Genomic DNA, 27,717 nt, shown 5'->3' on the forward strand with positions numbered 1-27,717 from the left:
CTCCAGTCTTTCTGTAGCCTCCAATCCTTTTTAGCTGGCCCACCTCCACCCAGCCATCTAAAACCACCCCTACCGGGCAGGAAGGTCAGGGGCCACCCTCTTTCGTTTGCCATGAGGATCACGCAGCCGTGATGGTTATCTCTGGCCTCCGACATCTTCGTTTGAGAGCAAACCTGAACATCCCAATATTGGCCATTGATCATGTTGGAAGAACCAATGAACAATCATAGCATTGAGCCAAAATATTTTTTTTTTAATTTTTCACAAAGAGCTCTAGAAGGCAAGTAGTAGTTTATCACGTCCTCTCTGGAAATGGCACAGCATGACATACAGGGTAGGGCGCTGCGATGCCGGCTCTTCATCATTGTCCAGAGTCCCCACAGGGGCCCAGGGACCCCACAGCAAGGCCATGCGGTGTGTCCTCTGCAAGCGTGGTCGCTCAGCCCACACTCAGCAGCACAGCACTCCTGAGGTCACCATCGTCTGTCCAGAAGATTCCACCTCAGATCCCAAGATCCAGACCGGAATCCAGGTGGGGTTTGATGGCCAGAGGCAGAGAACAGGTGCCGAGGCTGGAGGCAGAGCCTCTGACACTGCAAAGGTCGGAATTCTTGACTCAAGACTAGAGGGGAGGCGGGAAGAATGATGAGGTCAAGGAAGCCCTGGGTTGCTGAAGAGGCAACTTTTTAAAGGAATGCTGGGTCTGCAGTTCGCAATGTTCACAACAAAAGAACATCGCTTGGGATTCCAGACCTGAGCAGGGAGAGGCAATGGCTGGGCTAAGAGAGCCAGAACTTTCTTCACAGTAGAACAGCCCTAAGCTAAAATTCTAGAATTTAAGACCAATGTCTTTTAAGAATGGGAATTCGGAAACCCATCAGACCAGCTGATGGAGGCAAAAAAAAAAAAAATGTTCTCTATTAAACAAAACCACACAAACAACTCAGTCCTCCTCCACTCCCAATACCCCAGCCACCTCCCACCCCATTAAAAAGTATTATGAACGTTACACACACTCGCACACACTAAAATACACAAACAAAATACAAGACACCCAAGGAACCTTCAGGATCACCTAAGGAGTTTTCACAAGCTCTCCAGGTGCTCTTCCTGTTTTGTTTCTAGAATAAAAGAGTCAAGCTCTGATGGTTTGTCTAAGCAGTAAAAGCTGGAGTCAGCCTCAGTTTCCTGGCTTATTAGTCTATGTGGAGGAATATCAGCAGTAATTCAAGAAGGGAGGCCAAGACTGGTATTCTGTGGAAGGCGAGCTGCCTTGTCCTGCAGCCGGGCCCTCACCAGGGAGCACTCAGCTGTCACACGCCCCGCCCATGGGTTCTGCTCGAACATCAGGACACTGCGTGTGCGCACAGAATGCTGGGGAGGCTATTCCAGAGGCGAAGCTCTACTGTTTGTGGCACCAGAACATAAACCTGAAGCAAACCGTCAAGGGACAGCCGAGGATCACAGACGGTGGAGCTGGAAGAGCTAATGCAGTCCAACTCCGCCTTCGACAGAAAATCCATCTATGGAGAAAGCAGAGGTTGTCTGTCCAGATCCTGACTCCACCTGAAGCTTCCCTGGTGGTTGGCCTCAATCAGTTGCTCAGTCCGTTGTTTCTGATCAGTGTCCCTCGCCTGGATCATTTGTTTCCGGACGGTTAGAATCTCCCACTCAGCATAAGTCTGTCTGGGAAGTGCAGGAGAACCGGACGATTGACTCGATGTGTCTACACTGACCGCTCCCCAGGGTGCCATTGTGTTTAGTCTTCAAACACAATAAAGTTCAAAACATCTGTTTCTCTGCCTTAGCACACAGATATCTCCCTTCCCCCCCCCGCCCACTTTGTAAAATAAATAATTCAAACTAGACTGAAACTTGGGCAAGGACAGTTGCTGCCTCTTAACAGTAACTCATGAAACTCACACCTGCAATTCATTCCCATGCAGGGGCGGAGGGGAGCGTCTGACGTGCTGAAACCCTGGGACAGAAGTCAGAGCCAGCCCTCCCCCCTTATATATTAAATTTATCTTCATAAATAGAGCATCTTAATTCCAATGGCCACAATAAAAAGGCCAAAGTTTGAGTTCTTTTTTCCTCAAATAGTTACACAAACCCCCAAATATCTACTAAGCTACCCACATGGCCCACTGGAGCCTCATTACGAGAGCTCCGGCTGCCACGATAGTCAAAGGCCAAGGCTCAGACAGACCCAACACCCATCCCTGTTGGACAGCGAGGACTCGGATAGAAAATTCACTTTGCAATAAGGCTCATGAAAATTCCTTTCAACAAAAAGCCCAATTTGATTTTAAACTATTTGATCCCCCCCCAAAAAAAACTTGTTAAGGTCCCATCTATGACACGAAATGGGCTCACTAGACCAATAGACGTGGCCTCAGTGGGCGTGGCAAGGTTGCCCACCCATTCACTGATGTGACACTGTGGTGATCACCTTCCTCTTGGACAAGTCTCTTAGCCATACTTTGAACCTTAATGTGAGAACCAGTATCAATGGGTGATTAACTGAAGGACTAGGCATCTACATTGAAGTTTATCTTAATGGGTGCAATAAAGCCTATCTTCTAGCCATCCTAGAAAATTTGGGTTTTAATTTTCTAATTTCTCCTCCCCTCTCAAAAATGTATTCATTTGGATCAATCACTTGGGTTGGATGACTGTGACCATAGGAAGAAGCCGGGGCAAACAGATGGACAGCCCGTCAGAGAAACCAAAGGGTGGTGAACGCCGTCCGGGTGGAGCCTTCATAGCTCGTCCCTCGAAGGCGCGGTGTCCAGGGAGGTCGGCGGTGGCAGGGCATCTGTGTTCTTGGCGTTGTGGTGGATGTGGCCTTGCTTCTGGGCCTTCCAGGAATGTGTCCTGTCCCAGTCAGTGGCCACTGTCTCATTGTCCCAGATGGTCGAGGTCTCCGTGTCACTCAGGTACCCCGGCTGGCCTGTGTAGTGTGTGGGGTAGATGAGCAAGGGTTCTGCGGAGAAGGCTTTCAAGTCCCTGGATTTGTAATGCTCCTTGTACTCAGCTCTGAAAACAAGAGGGGCACAGGCATGAGGGGGCAGGGCGCTTACGTAACAGGGGGAGAGGGAGAGGGGCCCTGCTTGTTACCTCTTCAATGGTCAGGGACTCATCTGATTATCTTTTAAGTTGTGTCCTTTGTGGAAAGCTTTAGTCTATAAATACAATAAAGGTTCTTTAGAAGCTTTCGGATGAGCTAAGCAAATACATAGACAAAGTCAGGATATTTCTGTTGTATTTGGATGGAGTGGTTTAGAATGAATTTCAGCTCTTACTCTGAAAGTTAAGAATTAAGCTCTGTGTGGGACCATATGAATACATAAATGTGATCACTCTGTAGAAAATGCCCTGTTGCTAGATTAATACATTAGCAGCAGGATCTGGACAGCAGTGAAGGAGTGGGTGAACTAGTGTAGGCTTGGAGGCAGGCCAACGTGGCTTTGTATTGCAGATCCCTGTGAGTGTGAAGTCGAGAGATGACTTGACCTCCCTCCCAGGGCTCTGGTGCAGATTATGTGAGGTGACATCTGCTCGGCTCCTACGTCAGTGCGTGCCCCATAGGCGTTCATTTCCTTTCTGTTAAGGGGATGATGGCTGACCTCCCTGTTTCTTCAGGATTCAGAGATAAAGTGAGTCTCTAACACGTTGTGTAAAAGAGGGCAAGGAGATAAAATGAGGATGGAGGTCAGGAACTCTTAACCGCTAAAATGAAGACCATCTCCGTGAGGAGATAACCCAGCAACTGAGAGAAGGAGCCAAGGTTAGAACCTGGTCTCCTGCTCCATTAAGGAATTTAGGAATTATTGACAGAACAGCAAATATGCATAGAGTTTGGCTCTAAAGACACAGAGATATAAGACTGTGCCTACCTGAGGGGCTCACAGGTTATTGGGGAGACTGACAAGTAAACCATCAATTACCAAACCCTTTGGTAAGTGTTGGTCAGAGCCAACTCCTGGGCTACAGAATCCCTGAGCATCACGCTGCCTTCTCCCATGGTTCCACCCCAGAGGCCACCTGCCTTTCCCTGGTTCTCTAACACACCTCCATGATCACAGGTAGCACAGTATAGCACGATGATTGTTCATGGGCCTGTGCTCTCGACGAGGCTGTGAGCCACTGCCTGGCCAACAGGACCCACAACAGACTGAGAACTGAGTTGAAAAGTTTGAGATGCTTAGGAAGATGACCTTCACCTTGAGGTGTATGAGTTCATGGAAGTAAGGAGATCAAAGACAAGGAGAGGACAGAGCAGATTATGTCCATTTAAATTACACATTGGGTATTAAAGGGGACCCCTATGCAAGACACCATTTCTGCTTCACCTTCCCCATAAGGGGATAACCACTCGAGTCAACCTCCCTGGGTCGTGATTATGGAAAGATCATCTAGGGAAGCAGTGTACCGTTAGAAAATACCAAGTACTGCCCAGGAACTGAGTAGGCTGGCTCACGAATGCACTGTGCTCACGGGACGGGCAGGGAGTTCAGGGCAACTCACACAGGATGCTTGTTGTACATGATTGGCAGGAACTCATCCACTGGCAGCATCTTCCCAAAAGGATCAGCTCCAACCAGCTTCTGTGCTCCTTCCAGAGAGAGTGCGTAGCCCAGCGTCCAGTAGGAGTAGTCGGCTTCAACCAGGTTGACCACGTTGGGCACCGCCTTCTCCGGCTCTTTTACTTGCATCCTCTTCCTACCAATATAACTAAAAGGAAGTGGGCAGAGGAGAAAATTCCAATTGGAATGCCAGACATCCATAAGAATGGGACACGACTTTGTAGACACTTTTGAAAGCTTGCACTCACTGTGTCGTATATTAAATGCATCAGGCCGCATAGCACGTCACATCTGTCACCAACTGTATCTGTCACCTGCCATCAGTGGGGCCATTTCCCTGGCTCCATTTATCAGCATCCCATCTACTCTTGTCTAGGAGACCGTTTTAAGCCAGAAAGTAAAGATGTAAAGAGATGAAAGGTCTTTTCAGATCATTTCCCAAAGGTGGTATGGGATTTCCAGCTGTGTTTACAGGGGTTGCAGGGGACACAAAAGGCCAGATGTGAGAATCCAGTTTGTTATGTTCAAGTCCCCCGAGTTTCAGCCTGCTGTGTTGTCTGCAAGCGCTCCAAATGCTGGTGGTAAACACAGGACAGAACTGGCTGTGGGAAAGAAGCAGTCTGCAGGAGTGGCCCCCGGAAGGCTCTTTCTGGGGAGGATGATGCCAGCGCCTCACAGGCACCTAGCTCTGCCCACACTTCCACCTGCGTGCTCTGCTCTGAGAAAGGCACCCAAGCAGGTCCTGTTCTCCATGAGCATCTTAGCAGCTGCTGTCTGACAGGGAGCCGTCTCTCAATTACACTGTGCTGACTGCTGGGTCTATTTCCCACGGGTCAGTGGAGCCATTGCTAGGTTGCTCTTGAGCTCAGAAGGGTGCCTTTTCTGAGAGAACAAGTATTCTGCCTGGGCCCATAGCTGGCTTTCCCTCCAAGGATGGGAGGGGGGAGGACAGCCTGTCTGAAGCAGGTGCTCCAAAGGGACAGGCTCTGATGGGATGGGATTGCCCGTGACACACAGCTGGGGGGAGAACGCAGGGCTTGGGAACTTTCTGCCTCATGGAGAAAAGAGAAGTGTCAGTTGGGTTTAACAAGAAAATGAGAGAGAGAGGGGGAGGAGGAAGTAGAGAGGGAGGGAGGGAGGAAGGAAGGGAGGGCAGGCAGGAGAGAGGGGGGGGGGAGAGAGAGAGAGAGAGAGAGAGAGAGAGAGAGAGAGAGAGAGAGAGAGAGAGAGAGAGAAAACACTCATTCCCAAGAGGTGGCAGACAATGAGCATTAACCCATTGTTAACTCATCAATGTCAGTTCACAGCCACCAGTCCCCTGGTGAATCTGGTTTTCCTGCAACAGCCTCTGACCCTCCACCAAACCTGGCTGCCAGTGTTCTCCCTGCTGCACAGCTTCCTCTCTCAACAGAGATGCCCTCCCCTTGCTCAGTCTCCCACACGCATGGAGGGAACCTGCTCTATGGGAGCCGAAGTCCAATGTGACCCAGGACTCTTGCCCTGGAATAAACCCCCTCCATGGGCCACGTGCTTCGAGGGCGGGGTGTCTGTTGTGCTCCCGAGTGAGTGCTCTGTCTGAAGGCCCCTGATCTGCAAGCTGACCCAGGTCTCATAAATAATCTCCCGCAGTTTCTTCCTCACCCTGCAGAATATACACATGCAGAACCAGTGGCTATCCTCTGCTCATTTCTTTGGTTTCTGGTAATGTTTATGGAGAGAAAATCAGTGGAAGCTTGGGGTGTATCTCCTACCAGGGGGGAGGTGGGGCTCGTTGCCCCTGGAAAGGACCCAGTGCCTCTCGGAGCTCTCTGATAAGGCTGCCTTGTCACTCACATCAGTTCCCAATCCAGCTGAGCCTGGTCAATGTCATCCATCAGTTTCATCAGCTTCTTCTTAAACTGATGTTCAAAACGCACATCATCCTCAATAACAAGAGTTTTCTCCAGCTCTCGGTCAATTACCTGCGAAGATCATCAGTGGGAAGACACTCTATGAAATAATCAATACTTATTTTTTTAAAAAATATAGTTGATTGATTTTTTTACAGAGAAGGGAGAGGGACAGAGAGTTAGAAACATCGATGAGAGAGAAACATTGATCAGCTGCCTCCTGCATACTCCTACTGGGGATGTGCCCGCAACCAAGGTACATGCCCTTGACCGGAATCGAACCTGGGACCCTTCAGTCCACAGGCCAATGCTCTAGCCACTGAGCCAAACCAGTTAGGGCGATATGTATTTTTTGATTAGACAAATCAGTATTAAAACATAAGGAGTTTAGTAGCATATGTAAAAGCTCCTAACTGGGTTCTAAGTCAACAGTAGAATGAATCAATAGACTGTGGTATATTTACAACAATAAGAATGTATGATCTACAATCAAATTAAATGTTCTAGATGAATCTCACAAACATAAGGTTGAGAGATGGGACATATCCTATGGTTCTATTCATCTATTTTTTTAAAAAAGTACAAAAGAAGACAAAACTACTCTTGCTGTCGTTAAAAGTCAGGACAGTGATGACCAGGGGGACAGTGATGAGAAGGAAATGTAGAGGGGGTGGATCTGTGGACTGGCAATCTGTTCAGGATCTGGGTGCTGGTTAACGTGGGTGCATTGGTTCAGTCTGTGAAATTTCATTGGCTCGTGTTTTACAACCTACATATTTTTATACATTTCTCTTATGTTTCATTTAAAGTTTAAAGAAAAAAAAAGACAGGCCTAGACTGGATCATTCAAAGAGAGAAGGCATTCAAGGGGCCCTTCTTCAGAGCCTTTTCCTTTTCTTGTGAGAACTGAACCTTGATCAAGAGCCCCACACTCTAATACCACCCCCACTGTCTCATCTGTAAGATATGGGTTCAAGTCCTAGCTCTGCCACTTCTTGCTTAGACAACATATTTATTTCCTCTTGGATAAAATGGGCCCATCCCTCCTGACCCACCACATGTGACTCCTGTGGGTCTTCTTGTATGAAGTCACTTACAAAATGATGACATGCTAGACACATGCAAGGCGTCCCTACTAAGGATGAGAATGCATCTGCAGGAGTGTGGCTCTAAGAACATGGGCGTCTTCCCCTGCCATTGTCCCAAGGGTCCCAAGGTTACCCCTCCTTGTCTGTGGCCGGCCTTGCATCAGAGGAAGATACGGAGCAACTGCAACTTTCAAGTGTACTTCCAGAACAGGGAGGGGCTCACTTTACACCTGGCTGTCATTCACCCACCAAGTCCCACTCTCCCTCCTCCTCATTACAAAATGCACATGTACATACAGCATCATTTACCTCTTTCCAGACAGAGTAGTGGCTAAGGAAGCAGCCGATTTCACCCCTGGTCAGTGGCCTGGAGGAGTAGGGGTCTCGATACCCAGGCAGCATGTCAATGTTCAGGGCCTTCAGCTGGCTGGTGTTGAGTGCCCTGCGTGACAGAGAACACATCTGAAAACGAACAAGGCGAGATTTCCCCACCACGGAAGCCAGAAAGAGAGTTCTGTGTGTCCCCCAGAGCCTTCACGCACCCTGAGAAAAACGTCCCAGGTTTCCCATAACTCCTTAGGAGCTCCCGTGGTCACGTGTCCTGCGGGGTCTTATGAGCTTTGTGGAGAGCAGAGGGTGTCTTGTAGTTGGTGTATCCCTCATAATGGCCAACATAGCTCTAAGTGTCATCACTTTTTTGACAACTTCAAAAAGTATTTTCCTCATGAAGGAAAGTGGCAAATAGGAACATTAAGTCCCCTTCCCAGGCCCTGGGGATTCTGCTGTGGGTGTCCCGGCCACACTTCAAGAAACACTGATGGGATTCTCTGAAGGAGTCATAAGAACTCGCACTACAGCTTCTAGCCATCCTCCTTAGAGGCATGCAGATAACATTGGAACTGCAGTTTTTGCAAAAATCCATGCCTTGAAGGAGAGTGTCAAATAAAAGGTCAAAGCAAAGCAAAGCAAAAGAAAATAACAACAGCAATAACAAACCCCCCTGAAGGGAGCTAACATGTACCCCATATGACTTGCCTGCCATTCTCGGCAAAGCGATCAGCCCAGACCGACTGTGGCCAGCATCTCATGCAACAGCATACACAGACCATTATGAACTTTTTCCATTCATTTTCACTGGGTCGCCCAAGTTTACTAGTAGACACTTTGCTCAAAATTAGGCTCTGAATGCAACTCTGAACGCATTCTTTTCAATACTCTGCAGGAAGCTGGGAACCACCCCAACCACTGCAAGAACCCCAGAGACGGGAACACCACTTCTGGCGTGAGCCTTCAGCGTCATGAAGAGCAGAGATAGCTGGACGGTGAGTGGACTGTGGTCCAGATCTACATGGTGAAATTAACTTCTGTGCTACTATGAGTCATAATGTCTCCCCAGGTAGGCTGCACGGGGCTGTTATAAAAATGTGTCTATATTCCAATGACCACAGATTCTCCTCACCCAGAACTACTCCATCAGATAGGACACATCCCCACTCCAACCCCAGCTGCAAAGGTTCAAGAGAAACCCAACTCACTTTCCATCCACAGCCTCCACGATCTTGACCTCAATCTCCTGCTCATACAGGGTGCGTAGCATGCGGTCCCGCCGGTCCTTCCTGCGTTTGAGATTTATCATGAAAATCTAACGCGGGGAGAAAAGGAGAAGGAAACACAGATGACTCAAGTCTTCTTTTAGGCTGTTTGAGAATTTAAGTAAATGTAGCATCAATATTTTAAAGTTTCAGTTGGGATAGGGAGTGGAAACTGGAGATGAGTTTATGTTTCATATCAGGTCAAATGACATGAATCCAGATGGACTTACTTTAAAAACTGAGCCATTTGTGGTGACTTAACCCTCCCTGTTTCTCTGATGTTCATTGGTGAACACCTCCACCTTGTTTTTGAGACAGAAAAGTTGAAAAAGTTGCTCTCCGCGAGGCTAATGGTGACTTAAATCTAGGCATAGGCACTAAGGGGCAGGAGGCAGCTTGGCAAGCGGTTAAATTCGTCAGCAGACCTGAGTTCCCATCCTGTTATTTACTAGTGTTTGCCTCAGATCAGTTCCTCTGCCTCAGTTTCCTCATCTGTAAAACTAGGATAATAATGGTCCTGTCTCATGGGTACTAAGTACCAGCTATTATTATAATGTATATCCTCTGTCTAAAGTCAAAGAATAAGAAAAATCTAGTTTTAACACATTCCTCTTATTTCCAAAGGTTCCAAACGTAATGATCAAGGTCTCAATTTTAGTAGCTTCTGTGTCAAAATTCAACTTCCCTAAAGATAAGGGCATTTTTCTGAAGGAGGTAAAGGAAGGAGCCATGGCCTCAGGGGCAGCCCTTTGAGGAAGAGAGAAGGGAGAGATGGAAAGAAAGGCTTAAGTGAAGGCTTAAGTGAAACTAAATTTCCATGTGGATCTGTGGGAAAAGGTATAGAGAGGACTCCTACTGGTCCCAAAGAAGGTGCACTCAGATCATCCCCCACGAGGGCTTGGGTCCACCTGTGCACCCACGTTATCCCTACATTCCTGATGGCTGCACTAGACACATACGTATTACCAGGACATAACAGGAAGTTACAGATAATGACGCTGTCCTAACTATTCCCATGTTTAAGGGGCCACAGAAGGACCTAAAGCCTCATGAATGCTATTATAGGTAAATTAATATATTAACAAGGTCTCTCCTATGGGCAGTAATAAACCCACTTAGTCGTCAAAGTGAGGGAGACTTCAGCTGCCAGCAAGAAATGATTGACACATGGCATGGAAAAGGAGAAACCTACAGGAGTGAGTCGGATGATGTGGCTATCTCTTTAACCATCGAGGTGGTGTTTCATGTTACAGGGTCCAGACACTTGTTTGTAAAAAGAGGGAGTTGAACAAACTCATCTCTCAAGTCCAGGACAGAGGAAAATGTCTATGATTCACACTTTATAACAGGGTTGCGTTATGCTATGTCTGGAATAAAGAAGTAACTATAACCAGCCTGCAGTTCAGACTAGATTGGGTAAAACTTTGGTTCATATGTTCATTCTGAGTGTGTTTATTGATGTTATATGATTTATTGGGATAAAAAGTTACACTAACTAAAACTGCAACTCTTCCTTACAAAATATTCTCATTTCCATCCATGTATAAAGCTCTGGGCAAAGAAAGTGAGGGTGGGGGGCAAGATGACCTCTTTAAAAAATCATCCACTTGATTTAGGGCGAAGTGTGTCAGGCACGTCATGATTTCATCACCTCCTTTGTTTACCTAACTGGGTAATTATTTTTTAAAAACACAATTTCTATGGTGACCAATGGCCTTGTTACTGGTGATTTTACAACTTGATGGGTGGTGCTCTTTCATATTTCATTTTCTTCCTGGGTAGTAGACTCATACTGCGATGGGCCATATTCCACCCCTTCGTTTTACAGATATGGGAAGGGCATTGCTTGTGGCACACAAGGAGCTACCTGGGGTCACTCCAGGAGAGCAAACCACAAAACAAAAACTGAACAGAAACACAACAAAAAAGTCCCCTCACACCAAAGACCTCTGGCCTGGGATGACTTTAGGAAATAACAAGCCTGTCCCAGTTCCTACCAGGACAAGTGCAATAAAAACTGCAGCCACGAAGGAAAAACACAGACAGCTCGCTCATACTTAGTGCACGGTAAACAGAGAAAGAGCCACACAGCCAAATGCAACCCAGACACCACCACCACCCTAGGTCGGAGAGTCCTGGGAGGGGTTGGAAAGGCCCAGAAAATCTTTTTTTCCCACCATCCTATTCAGGACAGAGAGAAGAGTACCCTGGGCCCCGGAGTTGAGTCCCTGAGGCTGTGTCACTTCCTAGAGTGAGCCCTTTTCAGAAGGCAACTACGAGTGACCCAGTCGTCACACCCACATACAAATGCAAGACCAGAGCTAAGATCCTGTTCCTGTCCCGTTTATTTGCTTCTGTTTGGTCCTTAAGGGAATGTGTTTATAGAAGGAAGATGACATATGTGAAGACACAGGCTCTTTTACCTGGAGAGCCAGGAGCTCCGGGGGAGGAAAGCTACAGTGACACACGGGAGCCCATTCAATGCACGGTGCAGACCAACATTCTCTGCAGCCTGATGGCTTTTAAAGCCATTTATACTTCAAGTCCTCTCTCCCACGCTTCCAATCATCTCTCCTCATTCAGCCCTCTGCGGAAATTGCTTAGTAGCGCTCTTTCCCACCTGATAGTCATGAAAGACTTCTTCCCACCTCAGAAGTTCAGCCCCCAAGTCACTTTAATAGACAGAAGCCCATTTCCCAGTGCCAGCAGCTCTTTACATGGCTGTACTTAGGGAACATGCGTTATATGATACCAGGTGATAAAGAAGGACTTTCCTCTCAATGGAACAGCCGCAATGGGCACAGAGCACAAAGCTTGGCCTATAACCTACCCAGATTCCGTGAGAAAGCACCCGGTGTGTGGATTCCTGACTCGCCTCTAGACCACCAAGTTCCTGAATACAGGACGTGAGGAACCATGGAGGAGTCAGTGACTTGGCCCTGCCAAGGATCATATATGTTGGGCATATTACCAAGAGAGGCATCTCTTTATTTCCGCTTCATTCTTTATGCAATTGAAACTTACTGACAAGCGTGGCCCTGAGCGAGCTATTATGAAATTCCTGCCTGGGGAAAGGCAGAATTTTAGAACAGTTTCTTCGTTCTCTTTTTCCTTTGTCCTCTCAACCCTACCCTCCAACCTTTTTCCTTGGGAGAACAGCGGAGAGAACATAAAGCTCAGAGTGGTCCAGCACAGTTTCCACCCACTCAGAGTCAAGTTCAAGTTCTCTAATCCCGAAAACACATATCCTCTTTACCTGACCCTTGAGTCTTGATAAAAAGGTTGATAAACTGTGGCAATATTTTAGAAAAAAAACCCATCAAATTCACTTTCACCACGCAACAGTAGCTTCTTTCCGACTGAATGGTTAATTCACTTTTGCCATGATGCTCCTTTTTTAAGAAAACTCAGGCACAACAAAAAGTGAGTAATTTTTCCCAAGAGCTCAGTTTCTTTTCAGTAGCCACGCCCATCTTGTTGGCTCCCAGACCTATGCTCAGGCCTGTGCATCGATATAAACATACAAGCATGTTAAACCCTTGCACATACGTGCACACACACATAGACACCTTTCCTACCTCATCAAATCCCATCTTGTCTGGGTATTTAGGGACAACTGAGACAAACTGGGAGGGTTCCATTGGAGGACGGTCAACTGGAAGACACAAGAAACACGCAGAGGGCTTTGTTAGTGCAGGTCCGAGAACAGAAATGCATCCACATGCCTGATCTCTAGGAACGCAACCTGCGTGTCCAGGGCAGGGACAAGCACTCAGCACCTCCCCAGGACTGAGTGGCTACGCAAGAGCCCTGCCAGCCAGGAGCCTGGCTTTGAGAGCACTTGTTTATAGGCTGATTGTAGTATTTGCTCCATTTCCCATAAGACTTCTTGTCAGATGCCCTGCCAGTGTGGCTCAGTGGTTGAGTGTTGACCTATGAACCAGGAGGTCATGGTTCAATTCCCGATCAGGGTACATGCTGGGTTGTGGGCTTGATTCCCAGTAGGGGGCATGCAAGAGGCAGCTGATCAATGATTCTCTCTCATCATTGATGTTTCTCTCTCTCCCTCCCTCTGCCTTCCTTTCTGAAATCAGTAAAAAAAATATTTTTAAACAAAGACTTGTCAGAGCATTTAGGGCAACGGATAAGGGTGAGGTCTCTGTAGTCAGATGACCTGGGTCCAGAGTTAGGTTTGTGAAAGTCTGGAATAGTTAGGTGACTTCTCTTAGCCCCTTTCTTTGTGTGTAAAATCAAGATAATAAATGTGTATCTTTTAGGATGTTATAAAATTTAAATGTTACCGGCATGCCAGGCAGGCACAGTAAATTAACATAATAAATACTCAATAACTCTTAGCCCAGGATAACTTACTGTGGCCAATGATGAAAGGGCTCAGAAATAGGCCAGACCCTCTCGGAATAATGCTTTTCCTATACAGTTAAAATGGTCAAAGCCTAGGACTATTTTTATACCAGCCAGGCAGGGTTAGCTACAGGTACACAAAAGGTCCTTTATTTCAATACAAGCTCAGCTCCGAGGGCCAGCCCACGTCCCAGAACCTGGAACAGGGCTAAGGAGGAAGTTTCCACATAGAAAGAACATCGTATCTTAACTCACAAAAGTTTTAATTATTTGAAACTAAAAAACAAAACGAAACAACTCTCTTCGCAAGCAATATATGTTAAAGATGGATAGCCATGGTGTTGGAAAACCTGAGAGTCTTGGAGACTTTTGGTATTGCACATATTCAAAGCACACATTTTGTTTTTCTTAAAGAAATAACACAGAATTTAAAGTGAAAGCTGGTACGTGGGTTGTTTGAAGACCTATGGGTGATGGTCCTTAATGGATGGTTCAGCAGCATCCATACTCCTCCGTTCCAGGGACGCGAGAGGAAAACAGTTCCTCACCCTTGAAGTTAGTCACGACCACGTGAATTCCCATTGCTCCCCTCTCCAAACCCTCCCTCTCTCACCAAACCCAGCCCCCACAGCGATATGGAGAAGCCACTCATTTGGAGCAGCCCAGCGTGATGTACCCACATATGGAGGGCAACCGCCCAGGGAAGACATCAGACAGCAGCAGACTTTGGACAGCCAGGCATAAGCCATTGCTGGATTGAGCTGAGGAGATTTGGGCACCGTTTGATATACAAGCATAACTTGCCTCATCCTGACTGAGATACTGTCTCCTCACTGGGATATTAATGACCAAGTAATGTGAAGTTCTAGAAGACAGCGAGACAGGTTTCCTAAGCCAAACTTTAGAGTTGGGCTCTTACATCAGCCCTGACCTATCCGTCCAATTTCTGTGCGAACATAGAGCACATGTTTCTGTTGCCATTAGCAACCCCGAATGTTTGGGTCCTTTCTGTTCCACCTCACTCCTCACTAGTTGTTTTTCACATCAACAAATATTTATTGAGGATCCACCATGTACAGACTTAGATTTCTAAGAGAAAGAAACGTAACTTATAAACTCCTCCTTGTTTATACCGTTGTTTGAGAAGCCGTCTAGCTCTCCCTCCTCGAGCCTTCTGATACTTGGGAGGGGGGTTATTTTTTCAGTCACCCTTCCCACACTCTTGGTCTCTGTTTGGCACTCACATGGCCTGTGTGGCTTTCACATGTCAGCCAAACAGACTGCTTTTAGCCACTCTGTTTCCATCAAACATGGGAGGCCATTGCATTCATAGGAGAAGTGCCCCCCCAAAAGCCCAAAGTGGCTGGCTCCTGAAAACCACCATTGAGCAAAAATTAGATAAATAAGCCTGGGTTTTACCACTGAAGACAGAGAACTAAGCCATAGGAAAAACAGGAAATGATGTGAGCTAGACCTAAGAAACTTACTTGACTCTTAGGTATATCCCAGGTTGTTTGGGGTCATTTCTGACTCCATCATTCATAATTGATCTAGACCCTCATTGAATCCCTCTCGATACATATTCCCTCCCTATACCAACATTTGGTGCAACGTGTTTCTTTGGCTCCTGGATAGGTTCAATAAAGATCTAGGAATAGCCAAAACCGGTTTGGCTCAGTGGATAGAGTGTCGGCCTGCGGACTGAAGGGTCCCAGGTTCGATTCCGGTTAAGGGCATGTATCTGGGTTGCGGGCACATCCCCAGTGGGAGATGTGCAGGAGGCAGCTGATCGATGCTTCTCTCTCATCGATGTTTCTAACTCTCTATCTCTCTCCCTTCCTCTCTGTAAAAAATCAATAAAATATATTTAAAAAAAAAAGATCTAGGAATAATAATAGCTATTGTGACAGAGTTCTTATCACTTACTGGATTCTGGGCTACACACTCTTGGCATATGCACTCACATTTATTTAATCTTTACAACATGTACTGTGGGATAGCTATGGGTGTCCTTATTTTACAGATAGGGAAACAAAGGCTTAAATGACTTGCCCAAGGTCACAGGTCTGATAGAACTGATATCTGAACCAAGCTCTACCCTGCCACCAAAGCTATTCCTTGGTAGTCCTTGGAGCCAGGCTGGCATTGGGCAATGGGTCTGGGTTCATAGTAGCTCAGTTAGCTAAGTCCTTGCTTCTGGAGCACCCACCATCCAGCATACAACATACCAGCCAAGTCACCCTTGGAAAAGTATTTGAGAAATTATGCTTGCACCAAATCCTAACACTTCTCTATAACTTCTTCTGAACTTCCATTGCTCTAGCCACCACTAGCTCAGGTGCTCATTCACCATGCTTGGGGTGTTTTAATATTTTTTTAAACAGTCACGTGCTCTTACTCTTGCCTCATTCTAACTCATTGTGCACACTGTTGAAAATATGATTTTCTTCCACAAAAAGAGCTCTGTTCTTGACCGTGACACTCAAGTGTTTTATAATTTAAGTGCTTTCATATTCACCACATCATTTTATAGCTTCTTTTTTTATTGTTGTTCTTTTGTAGAGATGAAGAAATTCAGACCAACCTAGATATAGACTTGCCCAAGGTCAAATAGTGAGTGATGGGAGGAGCTAGAACTCAGTTTTAGACCTCATGACTTCAGATCCAATATTCTTTTTAATATTTTTATTGATTTTTAGAGAGAGAAGAAGGGAGAGGGAAAGAAGGAGACAAACATCGAAGTGAGAGCGAAACATTGATCAGCTCTCCCCTGCCCCCCTCAACTGGGGTCAAGCCCGCAATCTGGGCATGTGCTCTGACTACGAATTAAACCAGCAACCTTCTGTTGCACGGGATGATGCCCAACCAACTGAGCCACACTGGCCAGGGCAGATCCAGTATTCTTAATAATCTACATGACATTCTCTTGCCTCAAAATGTCATTGCTGAAAATGGGCACCTGCTAGGGGACTGTCTAGGGCGGGGGGGAGGGGGGGAAAATGGACACATATGTAATACCCTTTGTAATACTTTAAGCAATAAAATAAAAAAAAGAAAAAAGAAAAAAAAAAGAAAATGGGCACCTAAGATTTCCATCATCTCATGCTCTGACTTGCAAGAGCAAACTTCTCATACCTCATACCTATTTACTTCTAACACTTTCATAAGCTCTAGCTTCCTGTAATTCATCCCCAAATTTGCTGTACAGGAAGCATATCCACAAATTTCTGTGCAGCTCCCACCACTCATTCCAAACTGTTCATCCTTCATCCTTCAAAACTCCCAGCCTCTTTGATGCTTATTTTCATACCATCCTCATCAGGCCCCTTCAGCCACTGATGACTATGGCTTCTGGCTCATGGTCTCACTGTTATCATTCGTAGAAACCTCAGCATCCATGTGGATCTGTCTAACAGCCTAGTGACTCCCAGGTCCTAGACCTTAGTACCAGCAAGCATTCCTTCAGTGACCCACTACCATGCCTGCACCCATCATGCCCTTCATGCCTTGCTTCCACCAGTACCCAACCCAGACCTCATGGTCCAGTACTCTAACCATTCCTAGTAAACACTCTTAAATCTCTTCCATTGATCTTGTTTAGCAAAACCCCAATCTTGGTTAGATTCAATTGTCCATTTACACAGCACCGAGAAAAATACCGCAAGAGAAATTCACATAGTTGTTCTGACTGAGTCATTTCAAAACTATAACCACAGATGTCAAATTGGCACTCAACACTGCCAAATATGCAACTATATACTTCCATAGTAAATTTACTTTCTGTTTTCTGAAAGATATATTTTATGCCTTTTTCTTTCTTCTGAAATCTCCAACATCTCTCTCAAGCTGTTGATTGGAGTACATATGTCATAGAGAAAATATTCAAAGTCAAATTAATCCTGCCTTTTCCTTTGACCTCAAGTTTACAAACTCAGAAGCATCTGTACCCACACGTTCTGACTTCTACCCATTGGCTACCGTGGGAGAAGCATCCCTGTTCTTATCTAGGACAACCTCTCTAATGTTGCCCTGGCTTACAACGCCTTTTGTTTTCTCAAGGTCTTTAGCCTTAACAGTCATCTTCCTCTCTTCTACACCATCAAGTTCTCCTTATCTGTTCTCCTTCTCAGCACACAAATATGCTAAAATCCTATCTTAAAAAATAACACACAAAACATAACAGCCTCTGCCTTGATCTCTCACTGCCTTCCAGTCACCATCTTATTCCTCTAATTCTCCATCCCAGCAAGATCCCATTCTCTCATCTCCCCATTGTTCTCTCTTCAGCCCACTCCAATGGGCTTGTGTCCCCATCGTTTCACTGAAGTGGCTCTTATCAAGGTCACCACAGATGTCTATCTCGACAGAACAAATAATCAGTTCTCTGTCCTCACTTTCCTTGACTTCTCAGCAGCATCTGGCTCCTTCTTGAACAGTTCTCATTTTTTCCTTCCAGCTTTCTGGCTGTTCGTCTCCCCCAGGGATCTGTCCTCCTCCCTCTCCTCTTCTCTTTCGATGTTCTCTTACTAAACAAGGTCACTCTGTTCCATGGCTCCAAATATCCTTTTAATTTCGAATGACCTCAAATGTCTGTCTCCAGCTGGAGTCTCTTCCTGAACTCCAGATTCATAGAGCCAAGTATCTCCTAATCTTTCCATTCAGATGTTCAATAAATATCTTAAACTTACATCACCCAAACTTCTCTCCCAAATCTTTTCCCATGAAGCCTTTCCCACTTCATTAAATGGTAAACCAGGCCAAAATCCTGGAGCCATCCTTGATTCCTTTCTTTCCTCATGGGCTGCATCCACGTCTCTGTAAGTCCTGTTGGCTCCACCACCAAAACATATCCTAAATCTGCTTGCTTTTCATCTCCTCCCTGCTACAGCTTACATCCCAAACACCATCTGCCCTCACCAAGAGAGATATACTGGACCCCCTATACCAGTGATAGCGAACCTTTTGAGCTCGGCGTGTCAGCATTTTGAAAAACCCTAACTTAACTCTGATGCCGTGTCACATATAGAAATTTTTTTAAATATTTGCAACCATAGTAAAACAAAGACTTATATTTTTGATATTTATTTTATATATTTAAATGCCATTTAACAAAGAAAAATCAACCAAAAAAATGAGTTCGCGTGTCACCTCTGACACGCGTGTCATAGGTTCGCCATCACTGCCCTATACTGTAGTGTCCATACCATAGTTCGAGTGACCTTTCTTATACATTAGAGGTCATTCTGACTGGGCTCACATCCTGCCCACATGCACACATCCTGTGCTCTAGTGATGAACAACTGAATTTCTTAGATCCTGTGTGACAATACAGTGCAAATATGCCCTCCTTTGGGAAGCCATTTCCAACATCCTTCCCTACGCCGGGTGGATCTGTAGCTTTCTCCTTAGCGACCTGTACATTATACATAATAGTTAGTGTAGCTACTGATTACTGAGCCTCTACTAATCCTGACATCATGTAGACCTGTAGGCAATAACAGCACAGTGTGTAAGGATACAAGTTTTGGAGACAACAAGATTGGTTCAAAACCCAATCTGTCATTTCCTTAGCAGGATGATCTGGGGCAAGTTACTTAAACTCTCTATGCCTCAAGTTTTTCATCTTTAATATGGAGATAATAAAACCCCTTTCACTGCTCTGTTGTAAGGATTAATGAGACAATGTATAAAGTAGCCTTAGCTGGTTTGACTTAGTGGATAGAGAGCATCAGCCTGCAGACTGAAGAGTCCCATGTTTGATTCCGGTCAAAGGCACATGCCCGGGTTGCAGGCTTGATCCCCAGTAGGGGGTGTGCAGGAAGTAGCCAATCAATGATTCTCTCTCATCATTGATGTTTCTATCTCTCTCTCCCTCTCCCTTCCTCTCTGAACTCAATTAAAATATATTGAAAAAAATGCTTAGTATGGTATCTGATACATCATAAACTATTAGTAAGATGAAGTCATAATTATTGTTGTAGTTATTAGACTTTTTATATATATCATTGAACATCTTCCCCCAAAGTCTACAACTTTTCATCATCTCCATTGTACAACTAAACAGTTAGATTACTTGCCCAAGGTCATATAATTAGAAAGCAGCAGCGTTCGAGTTTAAAACCCAATACAAAGCTCCCTTATAGCCCTGATGACATTGTGTGAAATGCATTTACTGTGTACCCAGCTCTCCACCTGGACGGATGCTCCCTGAGGGAAAAGACTTCGTCATGTTCACATTTCACGTGAGGGAAAGTTTAAGAACAAAGGAGCAAATGAATAGCCACGTTTCAGCCGAGGCAGCCTGATGGCTGTGAGGCTCCAGTCCTGGGGCAGCGGAGGTGTGTCTGTGGCGCTCACGGCGGCAGTGGAACAAGAGCCACCACAGGCTCTGGGCACTCACTCATTGCTTCTGTCTGCACATGGACGAGGGTTTCCACGTCGTCCTGCAGGGTCTGATGGGGCTTCAGGGGGATGGGCAGGTAGCCGTAGTGCTCTCTGTTGCAGAGGTACATCTGGATGCCTGAGGACCCAAGAGAGGGACAAAGCCGGCCAATCAGAAAACAACGCTTGTTAGTTCTGTCGTGATAACTATGGGGAAGGAGGCTGGCTGTGGCTGGTGCTGGGTTTGGCTCTGATATTGAACAAGTAGCTGTTTCAGGCACTGTCTGCAGACCTCAAAAATGCTCCTTTATTAAGAAACTATAACACAGCATTGGGGTCTAATAAAAAGCCTGGGCCATTCTTCAGCTCAGAGGAAATTGATTTTTTTCTCTCTAAAGAACAAGCATAGTTGTGGTCTGAAATAAACACTAGAGGCATGAAGGGATCAAAAAGGAGGCAAGGAATTCCCGTTCCAGAGAACAGAATAGAACACTGCAATCCACCAACAGGAAATAACGAGAGAATGAGGAATAAAATCCATATTTGATATGAAAGCAAACAGGAAAATCCTGTAAGGCTGACAGATTATGAGAGCTAAATCTAGGCATATGTAGAACAAAAAATAAAAAGCAAGGAAATTTAAATTCTCTATGACTCTCTTTAGTTTTATTTCTTCTCTGAGCAAGCTCCCTGAGAGCAAGTTTCCTGGAGTTGGCGTCAACCAATGGACATGAAACTTGTAGAACAAATTCATAAAGGAACAAAAGAAAGTCTGCATCTCAAGAGGTTCTCTGTGAAGAACCTGCCAGAAATATGCCATAGCCCTCTCATATTCAACACTGGTCTTATAGCCCCAGCTGGCTAGTTCTGAGAGTTATATTACACAGCATCTGTGTTCAACCAGATAGCTAGGAATGTAGGGATCAAGATGGTCTCCTAGGGACGCAGCAGCAGACACAGTTTTGACTAATGAGAAGACTGCTTCATTAAATGAATGAGTCTGCCAAGCTCTGGTCCATATGTCCAAGCTTCTGACTTGTTAATTGCTAGAATCATCTATGTTTTCCAGAGAGAGAACTACCTGCACAGAGCCTTCTCTATTTTGTGCAGATGAGATTTCCTCCGGTCAGCTGGATCACCTGCCAAATCAGCTGTCTCACGGCATTAACTGAAAAGAACGGGGAAGAAAAGAGCTTCTATCCTCTCCTTTGCTGACTCTGGCTGAGTCAGGGCTGGCCCACCAATCACTGTCACTTCTTTTGCCTTCACCAAGTGAAGTCATTAGCTCTGCTGTGCGCCCGCACGAAGGCTTCTGGGGAACTTCAAACCCAAAGCTACCTTCTTTCAAGTCATGATGAATTCAGAAAGGAGAAGTGATTTCAGGTTTAGGTTGCCTCTCAGCCCTTCAACTTTCCAAAGTTGCCATTCAGCTTTCCAAAGCTTCGGTAAAAAGAGGACATGAGACCCAGCTGAGCTATCCATCGAGTGAGGAAACAAGAGAGGCATGTTCAAACATGCAAAGTCATAAATGTTTACTTTCCATCACACGGTCTCACCAAGAAATGAATGCAGACATACTTAGCTATGGAAAAAAAATGTCACCATTCTAACATGAGTTTTAGACAATTAAGGGTTAAATTTTAAAAGGAAATGTGTTGATAACTAGATAAAGTCTATGAAGGAATCTGGTACTCTCAGTGAAAGCTGCTTCTGGGAAAACAAAATTCTCTTTGATACTGCACCTTAAAGGACTGTACCTACTTACCTTAGGAAGATATCCATCATTTTCTTATACTCACATAGTACCTTAATATTGTAAATTGATACACGTATCTTTATTCTGATGAAAATTCAGAGAGGTCATGATTGGCCCAAGGTCACACAGTAAGTCATTAGTGCCAAACCTCTGTCCCGAAAGGCCAATGCCGAGCCTCTTGATCCACCCAGAATTTGGAAGCCGAGCCTCAGAACCAGTAACCACACAGGACTGCCATCCCTGCATATGGGGGCACTTTTGGTCACTACCAGTGACGTGCAGGAGGCAGGTCACCCACATCTTGCCTCTTCTGACGCTGAAAGATGACTGGCTGGCGCCAAAGATGGTCCCCGTGGCCACGATACAGACCCAGATCACTGGCCACAGTGGGAAGTGAACTCCTGACCCCGCCCTCACTACAGCCACAGAGACTGGCCTGTGACCCCTGTGCTCCCTTCGTGGGCTAGATGGGCAGCCGCACCCCAGTGCCCAGGCGCACGTGGTCTGACCCTTTCACTCATCGCCCAGATGTGGGGATGCCTGAAGTCCAAGCTTGAAGAGTGAGGGTCAAGGTTTGTGGCTAGAGTGTCCTAACTGGGACACACAGGCCCTTTATTTCCTCCTCGACGGTTAAAAAATGACGCTCCAGCGGATGAAGCACAGCCAGGGAGCTTCGCAAGAGTGAGGACAAAAGAACCATATCATCCTTCATCAAGACCCTTTCAGGGGGGAAGGGAAGTGCTTTGCTTTGGACCTAAACATGGAAGAGCCCAGAAATACTCGACGGCTGCATTCACGTCTCTCCTGAAAAGACTTCAAGAAAGTGAAAGGGCTACCTTAGGACCACGCCACCATCTGGGAAGCTTTTCCATTCCTCCAAAGGCAGTCGTTCTTTCTGTCTTGTCTCCTGGCCTGCTCACAGTTTGAACCACCCATCTGACCCTCAGCTTTCACTGTTTCATAACTATATTTACGTTTCCACATGGAAAGGTAGTATCTCCCCAAACACGGAGACTAACACGATGGTAGGCACAAGAGGAAGGCCTAGAGCCCTGATCCCCTCGCCTTCCTTTTCTCCCTCTCGTCTCCCCAAAGAGGGGAATCACCAAGCAGCTTTTGGGCCTCTGCACCTGCTTTCAGTGTCCCGGGAGGACCCTTGGGAAGTCTGGCCAATAATGAATGAAGGCCGAGTGAATAGGAAAAGCGAAGGGCAGAGCTGACAACTTCCTTCCCAGCCTGTGTCGCTCTCCTAGCCACAAATCCAGTTCTTGGTTTAAAAGAATTATCATCATCATTTAGCGCCCGGGTCACCATCATGCCTTGTGCAGTGCTGTAAAGGGGACTCTGTTAGGCGAGGATCGTTACTGTAACTGTTCACAGTTCACTTTCTTGGAATGTCCTTCCTTCCAGCTCTGAAGCAAAGGGCCTGGCACAAATAGAAGGAATGAGAAGGCCCTGCATCTGCTTCTCATCCTGGGGAGGTCAGAGCCAATCACAGACCAGGAGGAAAGAAGCGGTTTCATTAACATTGACATAGAACCTTCAGGAAAACGTCCAACCCACAGGAGAACGAGATCCTTGCTTTTGCCTTGACACAGGCCTAAAAATGCCTGCATCTGGCCAAGGAGTCCCAGTGGCCTTGTCAGCCAAGGGGGAAAAAACCAGCCTTCCACATTCCCACCAAATATTCTCATTCCTACCAAGTCTACAACACGGTCGAGTTTATTCACCATCCGCCTGGTTTCTAAACTCGCTTTGGCTAGTGGCTAAGCGACACATTTCTGGCTCATTGGTCATGGGACCTGGCTTCCGTCCTGAGAATAAACCTTTGCTTTAGGAACGTGGGTATCCTCACTGCTTTGGTGAATTACGCCCTCCCTGTCGGCATGTGTAGGTGACAGAAGAGAAATAACTTTCATTCCTACTGACTTGTCTCCTTTAGAAGACTTACACTCGCCTCTGGAAATGCTTTCCTAGTGGTTCATGAAAAACTTAAGTCTGGCTTTGCCTGACCTTCAATGGGGACTGTGGTTGACACCCCAAATCTACTCTCTCCTTCTAGAGCAGGAGAATGGGGCTCTTGACTGCACAGACAACATTCTGAGCCCCCTAGGTGTTGTCCTGTGACTAAGTGCTGGTTAATGGGTTATGCAAGGAAGTGATGTGTTCAACTTTCATGAGTACCCTTCAAGGGGAAGACACTGCCGTCCCTCTCTGGTTTTCACTCGATGGCTGGAACGCATCCCTAGTAATGAGACATCTTGGATCATACAATTAAGGATGATGCTTCATGGAGGGTGGAGAAGCAATGGAGAAGGATCCTGGGTCCCTGCAAATGTGTAGAATAGAGCCACTGCACCAGCTCAGACTTTTTAAAGAAGAAATAATCTTCCCTTTTTAAAGTCTGGGTTTCTTTATTTTTTGCCAGTGTTGTTTTGGGTCTGTCACAGTTTCTGATTAATAAAAGGGCTCCTACAATGGACAAAGCAATGCAGTAGCACCACAGAGAACCAATAACTTCCCCTGGCTCCCACCACTAACACCCTCCTCCCACTGCTCAGTAACAAGAGTGGATTCTGGGTAAGGGCTCTTAGTCATTGGTGCTCACAGGGACAGCAACACAGAGGGTGCTGGGGTGAGAACTGCAGCAATCAGTTGCCTCTAACACTACCTGCAGAGGAAGCCCATTTCCTTAGACACAAAACAAAGAGGCTGGTTATTTGCAGTGTTTCCCTGGGGGCGGTGCCACCCAATACCAACAGTACCTGCTTGCCTGCTGGAGAAGGCGAAGACGATGATGTCATCGAAGGTCCAGGTGTAGTCCTGGTGCGGGGGATAGAACATGAGCTTGTCAGAGGCTTCCTTCCTGAGGTCAATCAGGAGTGTGGAGTGGACCATGGGGACGGGAAAGCAGCCCATCCTCTTCCATTCTCTGATCTGAAGGTAGTCCGGGGTCCGTTTATAGAAGCCCTGCAAAAGAGCAAGCAGGGAGGCTATGTTCTCTCATCTGAGACTTCATCTCTCATGGTCATCTGCCAGCCGATTCCTTCTAAGTCAGCACCAGTTAGAAGTCCCCAAGCAAAGTCACCTTCACTCTTTTAATCTTGGCCTAAGAATTTGGATTGAGCTCAGGAATTGCTATTTACATATTAAACAATACTAAAAGCGTCCTGTTGTCAGAAATAATTTTGGTTTCAGCCTATCTCTTGATTTAATAATTTCATAGAAGTACATTTATGTTGACTTATGGTTAAAGCATGAGTATGAAGAGGTGGCAAAGCCAAGCAATGGAAGTGTCTGCCGGCCTGAGTTCAAATCCCACCTCTGCTACTTATTGTCTGCAGGTATTGGTTAGAGTACTCAACCTAGTTCCTCATCTGTAAAACAGAAGTGACGGCCCTATCCACTCCATGGGGATGGATGCCTTAACAATTGAGAGTGCTTATAATAGTGTTGGCACTGAGAAAGCATCATTGGCTATTATTAAAATGGCTATATTACATTGGTTAATGTTTTTAACTCAACATGCAGTACTGAGACATAGAAATAGGGTCTTCTTTCTATGAAGTTATTTATTCAATATTCTGGTGGAGCTGTCACTGCTCAAAAGAATTCCCCTTTGGAAGGTTCCTTGTGGGCAAGCACACAGGGCAACCAATCCCTTGACTTTGTGGTCACATTTTCTGTTGTGATGTCAGGGCCCACACACAAGGCATTGCAGCCTCTTTCACGCCTTGGGCAATCCCTTGCAGTAGTTCTCAATCTTCCTAATGCCGCGACCCTCATGTTGTGGTGACCTCCAACCATAAAATTATTTTCGTTGCTACTTCATAACTGTAATGTTGCTACCGTTATGAATCGTAATGTAAATATCTGATATGCAGGATGTATTTTCATTGTTCGCAACCCACAGGTTGAGAACCTCTGCTTTAGTGTCTAGATGAGTGTTCCAGCTGAGCTAACCCTAACCCTGACCACGTGGCAAGGTTGAAGCCGTGCAAATTGAAACTTAGAGGATGTGAGGCTTAGAGTTGCTGGAACCATCTTCCAGCTGTTTGATCTCAGCCCATGTTTGATCTCCTTGAGTTTCTTCTCACACGGCGTAGAATGGATCACAAGCACTAAGGTCTATGAAGATGCTTTGGAAACTGTGGTTCATTCTAGGGAGTATTATTAGTAGTATAATTTTTTATTAGCTTTTAAATGAAGGATCACTTAATATCCTTAAGTTAGAACATGGGTTCTCCCAATACTTCAACTTAAAAAACATTTTTTCCCCAAGGGATAAAGGGAAGGCTGGTCTTTAAGAACGCATGTCAAATATAAAGTTCTGGACAACTTAGGCACAATATTCTCAGAATGAGAAGATTGGAAATGTCATCATGATGATGAATCACTGAATATCCCGGCGGCAGGGAGGAAGGGAGCAGAGAAAGGGAGTTAACATGCCTCCTGCAGACAGGCAGAGGTGAAAACTGTGTCTTTTTCCCCCACGTAAGTTGAATGTTGTTGGTAATAATTCTTGTTCACTGGCCAGACAATAACACCAGGGCCACTTTGTTTTGGATGCTCTGGAGACCAGGGCCTGCCTGAAGCACATGGCATCATTGACTGCCCTAACAGAAGCCTGATGGGATGGAGCCAAGAGTAGAGGGGTAAAAATTGGAATTGCCCCTAAAGTGTTCAAATTTTTACTTTAAAAAAATCCTCACCTGAGAATATGGTTATTGATTTTAAAGCGAGAGGAAGGGAGGGAGGGAGGGAGAGAAACATCAATGTGAAAAACATCGATGTTTGCCTCCTACATGCACTCGACCAGGGGATCCAACCCATAACCTAGGTATGTGCCCTGACTGGAAATCAAACCCCAAACCATTTTGGTGTACAGGATGATGCTCCAACTGAGTCACACTAGCCGGGGCCAGGTTTTTTACTCTTACTGTGCAAAATAAGTGAGCAATTTCTCCTATTTGCTTTTCATGATGAAAGCAAACAAGAAGATAATTGAAACCTGGAGGCTGCAGTGCCTAGAATAATCCACCCTTATGGCTGATGTCACAGCATAACTCATTAAAAACAACCGAGTGATTCTGCCACGCGAGACACTGCAGATCATTAACTAAGCGTGTGTGGATTCAAATGCACCTAAATAACGTTCCGGACCAAGAACTGAATGACTTGTACAAATATGAACTTAATGCTTCCCTAGAAGAGATGTGGCTAATAACATGCATTTGAAACCTCTTGGGACTGCGGGAAATACTGTAGTGAGAGAGGAATGCCTCGTCCAGTAGTGTGCTAGAGCCACTGACTATCATGTTTTCAGGAACTGTGCAAGCCAGTTGACATGTTGACAGCTGTAAAAATAAAAATCAAGTTAATGCCGCCATCTAACAGAACCGCAGATGTCAGCTATGCATATTTTTAATAATTATCTCATCAAGTAGCTACACTGCAATTTACTTAACCTTTCCCTTAGCTTAAACAACATTTAAGTAGTCTGCATGGTGGGAGTAATTTACACCATGAAAACTGGCAAATGTTACCAATCAGGATTTTCCTCCCACAGGGAGCCAGTTATTAAACATTTATCATTTGGCCCCAAACCAAACAAAATATAAAAGAGGGACTCACAATTTTGGGTCTGAGACCACATCTAACATATATATTTTTTTCCTTAAGCACATCTTTATTCTATATTAATATATACAACATTGATCAGTTTATCTCTCGCATTTATTAACTAAAGAGTAAAACTAAAACCAGCCGTAAGCATCCACTATAACAGATCTCTAGACTTTAAAGATTTTACAGTGGAAAAGAGAGGTGATGGAAATAAAAGAATTCTGATTTTAACATGAATTTTGTAAAAACAAGTTACCATAGGAGTTCTAATTATTGGATCTCTTTAGAAATAAATTTGGCAACATATATCAAAGGTCATAAAAATATTTATACTCTTTGACTAAGTAATTCCACTTCTAAGAGCTATCCTAAAGAAATAATATTAAATACAAAAAATTATCTTAATCATGACGATCCTTATAATAGTTAAAAGTT

General features: G+C 45.4%; 1 protein-coding gene across 1 annotated transcript in view; it reads right to left on the reverse strand.

Moving 5' to 3' along the window:
* Window positions 1-234: 234 nt before the first annotated feature.
* COLGALT2 (collagen beta(1-O)galactosyltransferase 2) overlaps window positions 235-27,717 on the reverse strand; it is a gene marked incomplete at its 5' end in the record, with an annotated part of 73,610 nt that continues 46,127 nt past the window's right edge. Inside the window, 8 exons of the mRNA XM_081112128.1 lie at window positions 235-3,039; window positions 4,531-4,737; window positions 6,423-6,550; window positions 7,876-8,008; window positions 9,102-9,208; window positions 12,737-12,813; window positions 19,921-20,040; window positions 24,423-24,627. Coding sequence (XP_080968254.1) covers window positions 2,763-3,039; window positions 4,531-4,737; window positions 6,423-6,550; window positions 7,876-8,008; window positions 9,102-9,208; window positions 12,737-12,813; window positions 19,921-20,040; window positions 24,423-24,627 — 1,254 coding nt within the window. The 3' untranslated portion in view covers window positions 235-2,762. The remainder of the gene's footprint in view (window positions 3,040-4,530; window positions 4,738-6,422; window positions 6,551-7,875; window positions 8,009-9,101; window positions 9,209-12,736; window positions 12,814-19,920; window positions 20,041-24,422; window positions 24,628-27,717) is intronic.

Source organism: Myotis nattereri (genome assembly GCF_964212035.1).
Source record: "Myotis nattereri genome assembly, chromosome: 18".
Classification (NCBI taxonomy): Eukaryota; Metazoa; Chordata; class Mammalia; order Chiroptera; family Vespertilionidae; genus Myotis; species Myotis nattereri.